This window comes from Saccopteryx leptura, chromosome 1 (assembly GCF_036850995.1).
Source record: "Saccopteryx leptura isolate mSacLep1 chromosome 1, mSacLep1_pri_phased_curated, whole genome shotgun sequence".
NCBI classification, from domain to species: domain Eukaryota; kingdom Metazoa; phylum Chordata; class Mammalia; order Chiroptera; family Emballonuridae; genus Saccopteryx; species Saccopteryx leptura.
Window position 1 is genome coordinate 259,920,025 of NC_089503.1, and position 14,373 is coordinate 259,934,397.

A 14,373-nucleotide genomic window follows, 5' to 3' on the forward strand; every position below is an offset into this window, starting at 1 on the left:
AATAACTTGAGTCCCCATCTCAGACACAGACCTTCAGTGCCAACTGTGTGGTTGGAATCTTTAGGGTTCTCTCCCCAGTCCAGGTGGTTCAGATTACCCCCATCCCCCCACACCCATGCCCAAGACACCCTTATGAGCACAGGTAGACCAAGACCCAGGCTGTAGAGGGCTTTATTCATTAGATCAAGAAAACCACATGGCACCTTCCCAGGTATTCCCCCCACTGGGCAGCCAAGGTCTTAGACTCCTGGCCACTGCGTGTTCCGTGGGTTGTCCCATGCTGCTGGCCCCAAGAGCGCATCTGTGGTGAGGGAGGCCCGGGTATAGTGGCCACGCCAGGTGGCTTGAAGCATCTTGGCTGCTGTCCTTTGCTGTCTCTGCCAGCGACGTACACCGAAGCCCCTCCAGGCAGACTGGATGACTGTGGCTGCCTTATTCTGGCAATGGATGTTCTGAGGGGTCAGCTGGGTGTCATAGCCCCGAAGTTTGCCTGCCTGGCCCATGGTGCCTTGACCCATGCCCTGCACTACCCGCGTGGGCAGGGTATGGCCGCACATGTGGCACGTGCGAGGGCTGAAACCCATGAGCATTACTGCACTGAGCGGGCTCCCCAGCCTGGGACTCAGGGACTGGCAGAGGGCGCAGAATTCTGGCGGGCAGGATTGGAAGCAGCGGTGCTTGGAGGTCGGCCTGGTCCTGCCACCCACCTCACACAATGTGCCAGGGAGCAACATTTTTTGGGCTTGGCTCCGTCGGAAGTAGTAACCTCGCCATGTGGCCTGGATGACTGTAGCAGCTCTGCAGAGCTTGGCCAGGTTCCGCCGCACACAGAAGCCACGCCAGGCAGCCTGGATGATGATAGCCCACTGGTGCCACACCTTGATGGTACGGCGCACCAGGTAGCCACGTGCACACGTCTGTATAGTGACTGCGGCTTGCACTATTATCTTCTCCACAGCCTGCACTGATGCCACCAGCTCCCCCAACTGACTGGGATCCACCGCTGCCTCGCTGCCCGTGACGTCCCATGGCACAGTGCACCTGGCTTGTTCCCACGCACCGCAGGGGGCCTCAGCACCGTTCATGGGCCTGACCGCAACACTGGGGATGACATAGTTCCACGCTTGGCCACCAGCCACACCGGCGTCCACAGGGCCCTGGAGTACAGTGGAAGTCAGGGGTGCCCTGTGACTGTCCACAGGAGTGACAGTGCTACAGAAATCCTGAGGTTTCCGTAGTAACTCCTGGTTAAAAAGGAGCCACCGGGAACCGCTTGGTGAGGATTCATAGCCTAGAGATACCCCCCAAACCCTGTGGTGCAACCCAGGAATGGCCACCTCATGCGCCAGATTGCTGGTATGGATAATTGGTTTTACAGCCAGCAAGGCACCCGTGGAGCCTTTGAGACCCTCCTGTGCTGACCTGGAGGCATGCTCCCCCATCTGCTGGGAGGGCTCAGAACAGTCTAGCATTCGGAGACAAAGCTACCATGCAGGGACGTGTAGGACTTTCTAGAGCTAAAGAGGCCATCGTGGCTGCTCTGAGCCAGGTTCTCTGACACTGGATTCCAAAATGCACTGGGGACAGCTTCCACCTGGAGCTTACCGGATGCTGCTCTGCTGGCCTTAGATGGATATGGCAGCACATGTAAGCCCACACTGGTGGTCCCTGGCCTCCAGGAAGTGCTTGGGGTCGGGGTCCCAATCCCAGATACAGACCCCTTGTATAAACTGGATGCCATGGAACTGCCACGGGCCAGCTTAGCCAACCCTGATGTTACTGTAGAAGGCACCATCCCATGGGAAAGGCTCCGGGGCATGTGAGCAGCCACAGGGCTTGGGAGTCAAGGAGCAGTTGAGGCGCTCCAGGGGACTATGTTAGTGTCCAAGAGGCTCCCACGGACAACATGAGCCACTGAAGCCTGATGAGCCAAGGGGGACCCCACAAGAAGTCACAGAGTGAGAATTGAGGACCCCACAACTGGTTGTTGACCCCTGATTCAGAGTTGGGGTGACACTGCTGTCCTTGGTGTGATTGGCAAAACTCAGACTGAGGAGGGACAGGGGCCATGCCACTCATCATAGACTTGGCTTGGCTGGGAAACACCTCCACCAATGGCAGCCTTTGGCCTTTGGGAACAGTCTTGTCTTCAACCAGGAATTCATGGCCATTGTTGACATCTGGTGCCAGGGAACTCTTGGACATCCATGGGGTTGCCTCAAGGACCATGGACTCTCTACCGGATCTGGTCCCCGGGATAGAGCCTTGTCCAGGTCCTCCAATTTCATCATGACCTGACCATCTCTGGTCTCAAAAGCCTTTGTCCCAAGAGCATGATTCAACTGTGAGGCTCTCTGCAGAACCATGGGCATTTTATAAACTCCTCTGGTTCTGTCACTAGCTTCTAAGGTCTGGGAGTAAGCTTGAGCCAGGCGAGTCACATGAGATGCCTAAAAAGGGACTGTAGACCCCTCCTCAGCCATGGCTCCATGGGAAGGACAGGGGCTAAGTCCAATGAGCATAAGTCCTGAGGAAGGTGGGGGGGCACGTTTCCAACTGTGGAGGGTGGACTAGCTACACTAACCATGGACCCTAGAACCAGTTCTGACTCTGTCCCCCAGTCATAAATGCTGGGACCACACTAGAGGCCACAGAGCCAGAATAGACACTTGGGCCCACATCACTCGCCACTGAACCCAGGAGTGGCCTCGGAGAGGTTAGACTAATGGTCGGTCTTACAAAAAGACATGGCCTTTCCCACCAGCACCAGGTGCTGTAATCAGCCTGGGGGCATCCCACTCACCACAGAACCTGGAGGTTGGGTTCTGGTGATGTCACTGGCCACAAAACTTGGAGGAAAACTCTGAGCCACACCACTAACCACAGAACCTAGAGGTAGGCTATGGGCCACAGCATTGGCCATGGGATCTGAAGGAAGTCCCGGGCCCATGTCACTGATCACACAGCCTGGGGGAAGGGTCTGAGGCACACAACTGACCATATAACCTCGTGGAAGGCTGGGGACCATGCCACTGACCACAGTACCTGAAGCTATGGCTGTGGTCATCCTATTTGTTACAGAACCTGGCACCAGAAGACTGGCCATGTGCTTCACAGGCTCCTGGCTGAAAACATTCTCACTGGATGTGATGACTGTGGACACAGGAGGACACTGGTGGTCTTTAGATATTGGGAGATCAACATTGTCCAGAGATATGCGGAGGTCCACATTAGCCAGGAAAATCTGGTCGGACTCAGACCCTGTCTAATGGGCACTAAAGCCTGAGAGGTGCTAGAACCCACCTCTGAGACTTGTTCATGAACCAAAGGGGTACCTGCCACAGAGGCCCAGGATGCCATGGGAACCATGCCACTGCCCATCTGAGACTTCCTGGGGCCCACAGCAGTTGCCACACTTCTCTGGCACATACTTCTTGTCATTCCAGGAGACACAGGTCCTTGAGACATAGTTAGCAACTTGCCAGCAGCCACCAAGACCATGGGAGCATGCCAGAAGCCATGGTGCCCTGAGACATGCTTTTTCCCATGCCCCTGAGTAGACTGCCCTGAGATTTCCTGGCTTCCTGGCCTAGACAAAAGTCCTCTCCACTGGTCACAGATGCCTGGTAGAAGTTTGGGGCTAAAACAGAAACAACAGAATGTTCTATCATGCTTTGGTGCCTCCCACCGACACCAAGTGGCTGATGAAACCCACAGGACTTATCACTGAGCTCAGGGGCCGGAGGGCTTGAGGTCATCTCATGACCCATCAGATGATCTTGACATGGATCCACCCCAGCAACCAAAGATGCCTGGCTTAGCCCCTGGCACATGCCACTAGCCCCAGATGGACATGTTGTATTTGAGGTGACTTCAGTGAGAAAGGATGGATGAGTTAGTCAAGGGACCACTGTATTCACCCTTGATGATAGTAGATCTGAACTCACCCCAGGGGCCCAAATTGGCTGACTAAGTGCACAACCCATACCACTCACCACCGGTGGCTGGCCTAAGCTGGGGGCCACACTAGTGCCCATACTTGCATAAGCTTGGCTAGGGGTCATCCCACCGGTCATAGATGGCTGTGCTAGCTGGGGGCTGCTCCACCAGTCATAGATGGCTGGCCTAGGCTGAATGTCACCTTACCAGCTATGGAAGGCTCAGATAGGCTGGGGAGAACCTCACTGGTCATAGAAAGCTGGCCTGGCTTTGAGGCCACCTTATTGGTTACTAATGGCTGGGATGGGCTTGGGATCATCTTACTGGTCAAAGATGTCTGCTGATATAAGGGAGGGACCACATCACCTCATGTTAAACTTCTCTTCAGTCCTGTCCTGGCACAAGCTATCTTTTGAACCCATAGAGCTTTGGCTTGAGGATATATCCCTGTCATTCTGACCACCTAAGCCCCAGCGGATGCTCAAGGTCACATGATTGAACACTGAGCTATGGTACAGAATGGGGATTGGTTCTGAGGCTGGGGAGGGTGGGGGTGGAGGTTTGGGGTCATGTGCCCATGGCCTACTCTTTCCATCTCTTCTAGGTCCACAGGCCTTGAGGACCCCCCCCATGGCCTCCCCAGAGAGGAAGTCACCATCCAAGCTGGCCTCCCAGGACTACTCCTCCACCAGGTCGGCATCGGTCAGGCTGGCCACAGACAGGGTGGGAAGGCTAAGTGAGCTACAGCACATGAGCAGCCCTGGGGATTACTCACACTTAGGCCACAGTCTGCGGGGCCCTGGGAGAAGCTTATGGTTAGGTCACTGTTTGAACTCTGTGGCAAACGGATCACCAGTTCACTGAGTATATGGTCAGGCACCAGCTCCTGTGGGCAGCGTGTGCCGGAAATGATCCACTGTGTTTGATTCTTCTCTTGCCCAGGGGTGGCTATATGGGGAAGGGTGGGCATTAACCGACTTCCTTGGGGAGGCTTCCAACAGATCAGGATCTCCCTGACTCTCGAATGCACAGTGATGACCAGGAGCCATGGAGCCAAGCAAGGGGCCTGGGGTTCTGTTATAGGCTTTGGGAGTTGGTGGTGGGGTTAGGGGTACTTTGCTCACCATGGTGGCCCTTGGTAGACCTGAGGTCATCTTGTTGATCATCTCACTAGTGCTTACAGAAGCCTGTTTGTGATTTGGGGACCTAGTCCTCTGCATGGTTCTATCAGGGACCTCAGATGCCTGTTGCAGACTTTTGGCTGCTGGTGGCTGATACACCCCAGGGGTCCCCCAGGAGACCCCAGAGGGCTTACACCAACAAGCAGACCTCCCATAGGTGGTGGCACACTGGTGGGAGTAGACGGCCTTCCCTCACCCACAGTGCTGTCAAGCTTGCCTGGGGTCACCCTGCTCACCCCCAATGATGCTGAATGATGTGGGGCCACCCTGCTGGCCACATGTGGCTTGTGAGAGGTTGGGGCTGTGCCACTGGCCACCAATGACTGGCTGGTGCCTCGAGCCATGCCATTGGCAATGAGCAGCTTCCACAGATGGCGGGGGAGCTGCAGAAGGAATGATGTAGGCAAAGTGGGGTCTATATCACTTGCCCTGGGATTGAGATCTGAAGCCAATTCACCAGCCCCTGGGTGCAAGGAGGAGTCCATGGGGGGCCTCATCTCCCATAACAAAGTAGGATCCAAAAGATTAATCAGGGGAAACTGAAGAGTGATGATGATCACCCTAGTGACCAAGGAGGTACCCGCCAAGAGCACAGAGAAGCAGGGTAACCTCCTGAACATGGCCTCATCTCCTATCTCCTCCAACAGCCCAGCTGGCCAGCCTGTGACAAAGCCCGCCCAGGTCCCACCCTGGAGAACCTTGACCTTGCTGGGCTGTGGTCTCACAAGGCCCAGGGTGGGTCCCCACTCAGCTGACGGTCTCCCTCTGTAGTCCACCTCCACTGGAGCTGGCGTCACCATCATCCCACTTTCCAGTGTTTTTGAGGTGGCCTTAGGGAGGACAAGTCCAGTCTTGAGGGCTACTTGAGACAAGGACTGGCTCAAGACAGCACCCAGCTCCCCCTGACACAGGGCCTGGCTTAGGGCAGCCTGCTCCTCCTCTGTCAGGGCCTTGTTGAGCAAGCCCCCAGTTTGCCCTGCATGGCTTTAGTAAGTTCTGCCTGTAGCTCACCCTGGGAAAGGGCACGGGACAGTACAGCACCCAGCTTGCCCCAGGACAGCACCCTCACCAGCACTGTGCCCAGCATGCCTTGAGGTAGGGCCTTGGTCATTGTGGTGCCCAGGACCTCCTTGGACAGGGCCTGATTCAGGGCCGCCCTCACTTTTCCCTGAGAGAGCGCTTTCTGCAGCAGAGCACAGAGGTCCTCCTGGGAGCTCAGCACAGCGGCCAGCTCAGCACACAGTGAGGCAAGCTGGGAGGCCACCATCTCCTCTTGACAGGGCATGGCTGGACTGATAGTTGATGGCTGGGCTTGGCTGGCCTTACTGTCACCCCGGAATTCAACATTGCATATGGGGTGTCCAGCAGATGCCAGCAGAGGCACCAGCATGCTCTGGGTCTTAGAGGTTCTCTGATGTGGGCTCTGGGGGGCTTTGCCCCAAGCATAGCTGTGGTTTGGGGTCTGGGTTGGTTGGTTCTCTGGCTTGGCTTGGGGCAAAGTGTCAAAAGAGTTGGCATGTTGGCAAGGCTGAGTGGAGGCCTTGAATCCAGCCAGGAGTGTCTGGGACTGGGCCTTGATCTGACATGTGCCCAAATGGGCCAGGGACAGGGCCTTAGTTAACTTGGCAGGTGGATGTGTCTGAGCTGGGTGCTTGGATTGACACATGCCCAGATTTGCCTGGGGCAGGGCTGCTGTCAGCTCAGGGAGCAGATGACCCTGAGGTGAGGGTGTGGTTGAACAGGTAGCCATCTGTGCCTAGGGCAGAACCACAGCCATTTCTATAGGCACACACACCTGGGACTGAGTCTTCCTGACATCTCTCTTCGGGCATGCCTGTGATAAGACCTTACTCCCATCCTCAGCCACGTTGGTGTTAGACACAGTTGCCATTTTCACCTGCTTCTGGGAGGTCTTGATTTTCTCAGCTTCTGAAAAAGGCCTAGCTGGAGCTTTGGAAGTTCCAGTCTTCAGATATGGTGGGGGGCAGTATTTCACCTTTTCCTCAGTCAAGTGCGAATGGGACAAGACTTTGACCATGCCTGCCGTCTGCGTCGCAGTCACCACAGCCTTGGCCTTTGGTCTGTTTAGATATGTGTGTGACGAAGTATTGGAAATCCCAGCTGCCATGACTGCTGGAGGTGAAACCTTCAGATTTCCAGCTTCAGGAGGAGGCAGGCACAAGGTCCTGAGGACAGTGGCCACCGAGCGTAACTGTGTTGGGGTCTTGTTGATCATGGCCACCAGGCGTGTCTGGCGAGGAGTCTTGGTCGTTGAGGACCCTGGGAGTGTCTGAGATGGGGTCTTGGCCATCATAACCACTGGACATGTCTGCAGTGGAGTCTTAGCCATCATGGCTGCTGGGTGCATCTGGGGCGGGGTCTTGGCCATCATGGGCACTGGGCAGGGCTGGGTTTGGGGCTTGATAATTGAGGTCATGGCAGCTGGTTGTGTCTGGGGTGTAGTGTTGGTCATCGTAGCTGTTGGTTGTTTCTGAGCTTGGGTTTTGGTCAGAGGTGCTGCCAGGCATGGCTGGGGTGGAGTCTTCGTTATCACTATTGTGGGTACTGGGCATGGCTGGGTTGGGATCTTGTTTAAGACTGTTGCTGGGCATGCCTGGAATGGGGCCTTGGCCCCCAGGGCTCCTGGGTCCACCTGGGTTGGGGTCTCAGCTATTGTTACCGCGGGTGCTGGGCATGGTTGGGGTGTGGTTTTGTTCATTACGGACACCAAGCATGACTGGAGTGTGGTCTTGGTCACTGCGGCTGCCAGGTATCTCTGGGGTGGGGTCTTAGTCATCGTCATGGTGGGCGCCAGGCACGGCTGGAGTGGGGTCTTGGTCATCACAGATGCTTGGCCTGTCTGGGGTTGCGCTTTGAGGATCTCTGATTCCACATGGGCCTGGGTCTGGGTCTGGAGAAGTCTGTGAAGTGCCTGGGCATATCTGCCACATGGCAGTGGCCCTGGGGCTCCTGACTTATTGGCTCTGGCAGTTCCTCGCTTGCTCTTCATCGTATCCCCTTCTTCATGGATAGGACGGGCACTTTTGATGGTTCTTGTTAGCAGGCATGGGTGGCACTCTGCATCTAGACTCACTGGACATGGAAGTCTGATAGAGACAGTCTGGTGTGGAAAAGTGATGCTGGGACCTCCAGTGGCACAAGGAGCCTGCATGCCGGACTGTGGAATGCCTAGGGGCTGCATCAGGGCTGGCTGGGGGGCACAGACAGCCAAGTTGTCAGTAGAAGGGACCTGAGTCTCCTTACTCATCATGACAGGTGGGGCTGGAAGACACCTTGCCTCTTCTGAATGCTGGAACCACACCTGCTTTGGAGGGTGGTAAGGAATATCCCCTTCATCCACGTTCACTTTCTTCTCCCCTGCCTTGCCAGACCGGAGGAGGTGCCTGGTGTTGAAGCGTCGCCAGGTCTCCTGGATGGCTTTAGCTGCCAACATCTGGGAGGTCAGCTTCTGTCGGAGCCGGTGGCCCCTCCAGTTGGCTTGGATGAGGGTGGCTGCACGAGACAGCTTCATGTCCACTTCATCCACCAGGATGTTCTTAAAGGCCTGGCTCTCGACCACAGCCCGAAGGCGTGGAATCTTGTTCTTGTCTGGCTGTTGCAGGGGGTTCTCCCTGGATGCAGGTGCCTCGCACTGGGGCTGTGGACACAGTGTCTCTGCTTTGTCTTGGAGACTGGGGATGGGCTGGGGCTGGTAAGAGTTCTGCCCATTGGATGACAACTGTAACTGTGTTGCTTGCTGCATTGTCTTGGTTCCCAGGTGGGTCAGCTCTGCCTGTGGAGGCAGCAGAAGGTGAGTCATAAAGTGGAGTCCTGCAGACAAGAGGGATCCTTGTTGGAATGCTTGCCCAGGATATAAATTTTGTTCCTAGCACCTTGAAATCTTCCTCCTGTCCATTGAAGTCTCCCTCTATCCTGGCTTCCTGGCCACCTGTATGTGGAACATACTGAGAGTACAGCCCTGATCACACTCTTGGGAATTTCTTTTGTGTATGTGTTATTGTTATTTGTCTCTCCCACTTGACTATGAATTCCTATAGGACAAGAAATGGGTCTGAGTCATTTCTGTGTCCCCATCTCAGTCATAAGGTCTGGTTCCACCCTGTAAATTGGTGAGTGTTGGGTGAGTAGCTAACTTGACTAATGAGTTCGTGAGTAGATTGCAAGTTGGAAAGATAGATGGATGCATGACTAGATACTGAATAGGTCTATCAGTCAATGAATGAATGATAGATCAGTTGGAGGGATGGATAAAGGATTGGGTAAAAGAATGGATAAGTAAATAAACTTATGAATTTATGAACAGATTAATAAGTAAAGAAATGGACACATGGATGGATAGATGGGTGCATGGAGGGACAGACAGATGGATAGATGGATAGGTGAAGAGACCATTGGTAGACTGATGAATGGATCAGTGAATGGGTGGGTGACTGACAGATGATGTATAGATAAATGGCAGATAGAAGGATGGGCAGAAGGAAGAATTAGGAGATGCTGCGGTTTTCAAATGACTTGGTACAGAGAGAGTTGGGACACTGTCAAGCAGCCCTGATGCATAACCTGAAATCTAAGTTTGGCTAAAGTGCCCCCTTCTGACTGGACCAGCCAGACCCTTGCCCAGCCATCTTCATACGTTGGAGTGTCATAGAATTGTAGAAGGAGCAGGAAGAGAAGGTGAAATCTCAGAAGCCAGCTTGGAAGAATAAGCAGCCTTCAGCCATTCAGCCCATACAACATACAACCACACTACCCTGGGCTGGTTTTGTCTTCAAGACCAACGTGAAAAGAAATATTAAAAGCAAAACAACAGAAATCTCAAGGAAAAAAAATCTTTTTTTAAGTTCACATAGATGAATGTACAAGAAAGCTTATTTCAGTGTTATTTTGTACATAAAACCAAAACAACTGGGATGTGAGGGTGATCTGACTTCAATATCTGTCACCCCATTGATTTCCCAGGGTTGATTCAGCTGATCTGGCTGGCTACACAGGTGACCCCTTCCTCACTCGCTGCTTCATGTGCATGCCTCCCAAATCTGCACACGCAGTTGAAGAGGACCTTCCCCGATAGAGGAGAGGACCATTCCTCAGTCAAGGGTCTATGAATAGCTGTGCTCCCCTGCTAGAACCTCCAAACAAGCTCTCAAGGTCCATTTGTAGGAGAATGTAGGGTAGTCAAACTTTTAAGACTCTAGACACATCCAAATGAGGCACTGCATGTGGCAGTCTGCCTTCTTAAAAATAAAGAGAGAGAGAAAGAGAGAGAGAGAGAGAGAGAGAGAGAGAGAGAAAGAAAGAAAGAAAGAAAGAAAGAAAGAAAGAAAGAAAGAAAGAAAGAAAGAAAGAAAGAACCAAAAAAGTGATTGCTAGGGGGTCAGTTACAAGTGCCTTAAGAAGAGTGTTCTAGCTCAGCCTGTGCTGGCATAGTGGAGAGGCCGTCTACCTGGAATGCTTAGGTCACCAGTTTGAAATCCTGGGCTTGCCTGGTCAAGACACATAGAGCAAGCAATGAACAACTAAAGTGAAGAAACTATGAATTGATATTTCTCACTACCCCCTCTCCTCTCTCTGTAAAATCAATAAATAAAATCTTTTTTAAATAAATCAAAAGGAGGCCCTGGCCAGTTGGCTCAGTGATAAAGCATTGGCCCGGCATGTGGAAGTCCTGGGTTCGATTCCCAGCCAGAAAACACAGGAGACACGCCCATCTGTTTCTCCACCCCTCCACCCAATCTTTTTCTCCCTCTTCCCCTCCCGTAGCCAAGGCTCCATTTGAGCAAAAGTTGGCACAGGTGCTGAGGATGGCTCTGTGGCCTCTGTCTCAGGCGCTAGAATGGCTCCAGTTGCAATGGAGCAACACTCCAGATGGGCAGAGCATCACCCCCTAGTGGGCTTGCAGGGTGTATCCCAGTCAGGCACATGCTGGAGTCTGTCTCTCTACCTCTCCACTTCTCACTTCAGGAAAAAGAAATCAAGAGGAATTTGTTTTTGTTTTTGTTTTTAAAAGATGAGTGTTCTAGAATGTCATCATTGTACTGTTTAAAAGAGTAAAAACTGAAAACAACCCAAATGCTTATCAACAAGAGGTTGTTTAGGTCTGATCTGTGGTGGTGTAGTGGATAAAGTGTCGACCTGGAACTCTGAGGAGGCCGGTTTGAAACCCTGGACTTACCTGGTCAAGGCACATACAGAAAGCAACTATTATGAGTTGGTGCTTCCTGATTCTCCCCCCTGCCTTCTCCCTCTCTGTCACTCTCTCTCTTTTCTCTCTAAAAATCAATCAATAAAATAAAATAAAGAGGCTGCTTAAATTCATCAACAGAGCCTGACCGGGCGGTGGCGCAGTGGATGGAGCGTCAGACTGGGATGCGGAGGACCCGGGTTCGAGACCCCAAGGTCACCAGCTTGAGTGCAGGCTCATCTGGTTTGAGCAAAGCTCACCAGCTTGGACCCAAGGTCCCTGGCTTGAGCAAGGGGTTACTTGGTCTGCTGAAGGCCCGCAGTCAAGGCACATATGAGAAAGCAATCAATGAACAACTAAGGTGTCGCAATGAAAAACTAATGATTGATGCCTCTCATTTCTCTCCGTTCCTGTCTGTCTGTCCCTATCTATCCCTCTCTCTGACTATCTCTCTGTCACTGTAAAAAAAATAATAATAATCAACAGAACACTGATACAACGGTATGCTACCCAGCCATCAGAAATGGTATCCAGATCCACAAGAATGGCTAACATTTAATATTTGGCCCTGGCTGGATAGCACAGTTGGTTGGGACATCATCCCAATGCACCAAGGTTGCAAGTTCAATCCCCAGGCAGGGCACATACAAGAGTCAACCAGTGAGTGCATGAATAAGCAGAGCAGCAAAATCTATTATTTCTCTCTCTCTCTCTCTCTCTCTCTCTCTGTCTCCCCCTTACTTTCTCTAAAACCAATAATTTTAAAAAAGAATACTTTGAGGAAAAATATGAGGTTTTTAAAAAGTGGACCACCTTGGTCGGTTGTCTCAGTGGTAGAGTGTCAGCCTGGCATATGGATGTCCTGGGTTCGATTCTTGGCCAGAGCACACAGATGCACTCATCTGCTACTCCACCCCTTCCCCACTTGCTTCTCTCTCTCTCTCTATCTCCCCCTCTCTCTATCTCTCTCTTCTCCTCTCCTCCTGCAGCCATGGCTTGATTGGAGCAAGTTGGCCCCCAATGCTGAGGATGGCTCCATGGTCGCCTCACCTCAGGTGCTAAAAAATGGCTCTGGTTGCGAAGAAGCAAAGTTCCCTGATGGGCAGAGCATCACCCCTAGTGGGCTTGCCAAGTGTATCCCAGTTGGGGTGCATGTAGGAGTCTGTTTCTGCCTCCCCTCCTCTCACTAAAATAAAAAAAAATTAAAAATGGACCTTAGGGGAAACTGTCAATATCTTAAAGGCAACTCAATCCATATCCATGCTGATGAATATACTCAAAAGGTCTAACAATTAATATTCTTCCTAAACCAAAAATCATCCAAATGTACATCAACAGAAAAATAAATAAAACAAGTGCCTATTAATATATCAGTATAAATAAATAAATACCAATAGAAATATTGACTTATTTATAAATCAATGTATCCCATTCAACATAGCAAGGAGAATCAGCACAGCAATACATGTATCTCAAATATTATTTTGAGTGAAAGAAAAAAAAAAGAGGGCAAATTGGTTATTCCAAGTATAGGAAATTTAAAAAGGGAACAGAAGCTGTGGCCGGGTAGTTCAGTGGGTTAGAGCATCGTCCTGATACACCAAGGTTGTAGATTAGATCCCTAGTCAGGGCACATACAGGAATCAACCAACAAATGCATAAATAAGTGAAACAAGTCAATGTTTCTCTTTCTCTCTCCCCCCCCCCTTACTCTCTCTAAAATCAATAACTAAACTTAAAATTTAAAAAGAGGGAACAAAAGAAGTTAAGCTCTGCTATTAGAAACCAGGATATGAGTGGCTGGGTGAAGGTATGAGGAAGCTTTAGGGACAGTCATGTGAGTTTGTGTGGATTGTGAAAATGAAAACTCATGAATAAGATGCAAATACTCTAAAGAAAAATGACCAGTTATCAAAAGAATACTATAGCCAAGTAGGGTTTATTGCAAGAATGTAAACTGGTTCAATATCTATAAATCCCAAGGTAATTCATTATATCTAGAAATTAAAAACACAGCCTATGATTTTTCAAAAAGTATCAAAAAGGTGTTTTATCAAATGCAATGATTTTTTTTTTTTTACGGGAACAGAGAGAGAGAGAGTCAGAGAGAGGGATAGATAGGGACAGACAGACAGGAACAGAGAGAGATAAGAAGAATCAATCATCAGTTTTTTGTTGCGACACCTTAGTTGTTCATTGATTGCTTTCTCATATGTGCCTTGACCGCGGGCCTTCAGCAGACCTAGTAACCCCGTGCTCGAGCCAGCGAACTTGGGTTCAAGCTGGTGAGTTTTTTTGCTCAAGCAAGACAAGCCCGTGCTCAAGCTGGCGACCTCGGGGTCTCGAACCTGGGTCCTCCGCATCCCAGTCTGATGCTCTATGCACTGCACCACCGCCTGGTCAGGCACGGTGATTATTATTTTTTTTAAACTTTATTTGTTGATTTTAGAACTACCAATTTGTTGTTTCACTTATTTATGCATTCATTGGTTAATTTTTAATTTTTATTTATTTATTTTTTATTTTACTTTTTTACGGGAACACAGAGAGAGAGAGTCATAGAGAGGGATAGACAGGGACAGACAGACAGGAACGGAGAGAGATGAGAAGCATCAATCATCAGTTTTTTGTTGCGACATCTTAGTTGTTCATTGATTGCTTTCTCATATGTGCCTTGATGAGGGAAGCCAGGGTTTCAAACCTAAGCATTCCAGGTCAACGTTTTATCCACTGCACCACCACAGGTCAGGCCATTGGTTAATTCTTTTTTTAAAAAAAAATTTTTTTTTAATTTTTTTTTTTTTTTACAGAGGCAGAGATAGACAGGGACAGACAAACAGGAACGGAGAGAGATGAGAAGCATTAATCATCAGTTTCTCGTTGCATGTTGCGATTTCTTAGTTGTTCATCGATTGCTTTCTCACATGTGCCTTGACCGCGGGCCTTCAGCAGACCGAGTAACCCCCTGCTGGAGCCAGCAACCTTGGGTCTAAGCTGGTGAGCTCTTTGCTCAAGCCAGATGAGCCCGTGCTCAAGCTGGCGATCTCGGGG

General features: G+C 51.0%; 1 protein-coding gene across 1 annotated transcript in view; it reads right to left on the bottom strand.

Moving 5' to 3' along the window:
* Positions 1–239: 239 nt before the first annotated feature.
* The window catches only part of IQCN (IQ motif containing N), a 30,333-nt gene continuing 16,199 nt past the window's right edge, over positions 240–14,373 (bottom strand). The window contains 5 exon segments of the mRNA XM_066371646.1: positions 240–1,157; positions 5,825–6,084; positions 6,087–6,608; positions 6,972–8,817; positions 8,819–8,913. Of these exon segments, the coding sequence (XP_066227743.1) occupies positions 240–1,157; positions 5,825–6,084; positions 6,087–6,608; positions 6,972–8,817; positions 8,819–8,913 (3,641 nt within the window).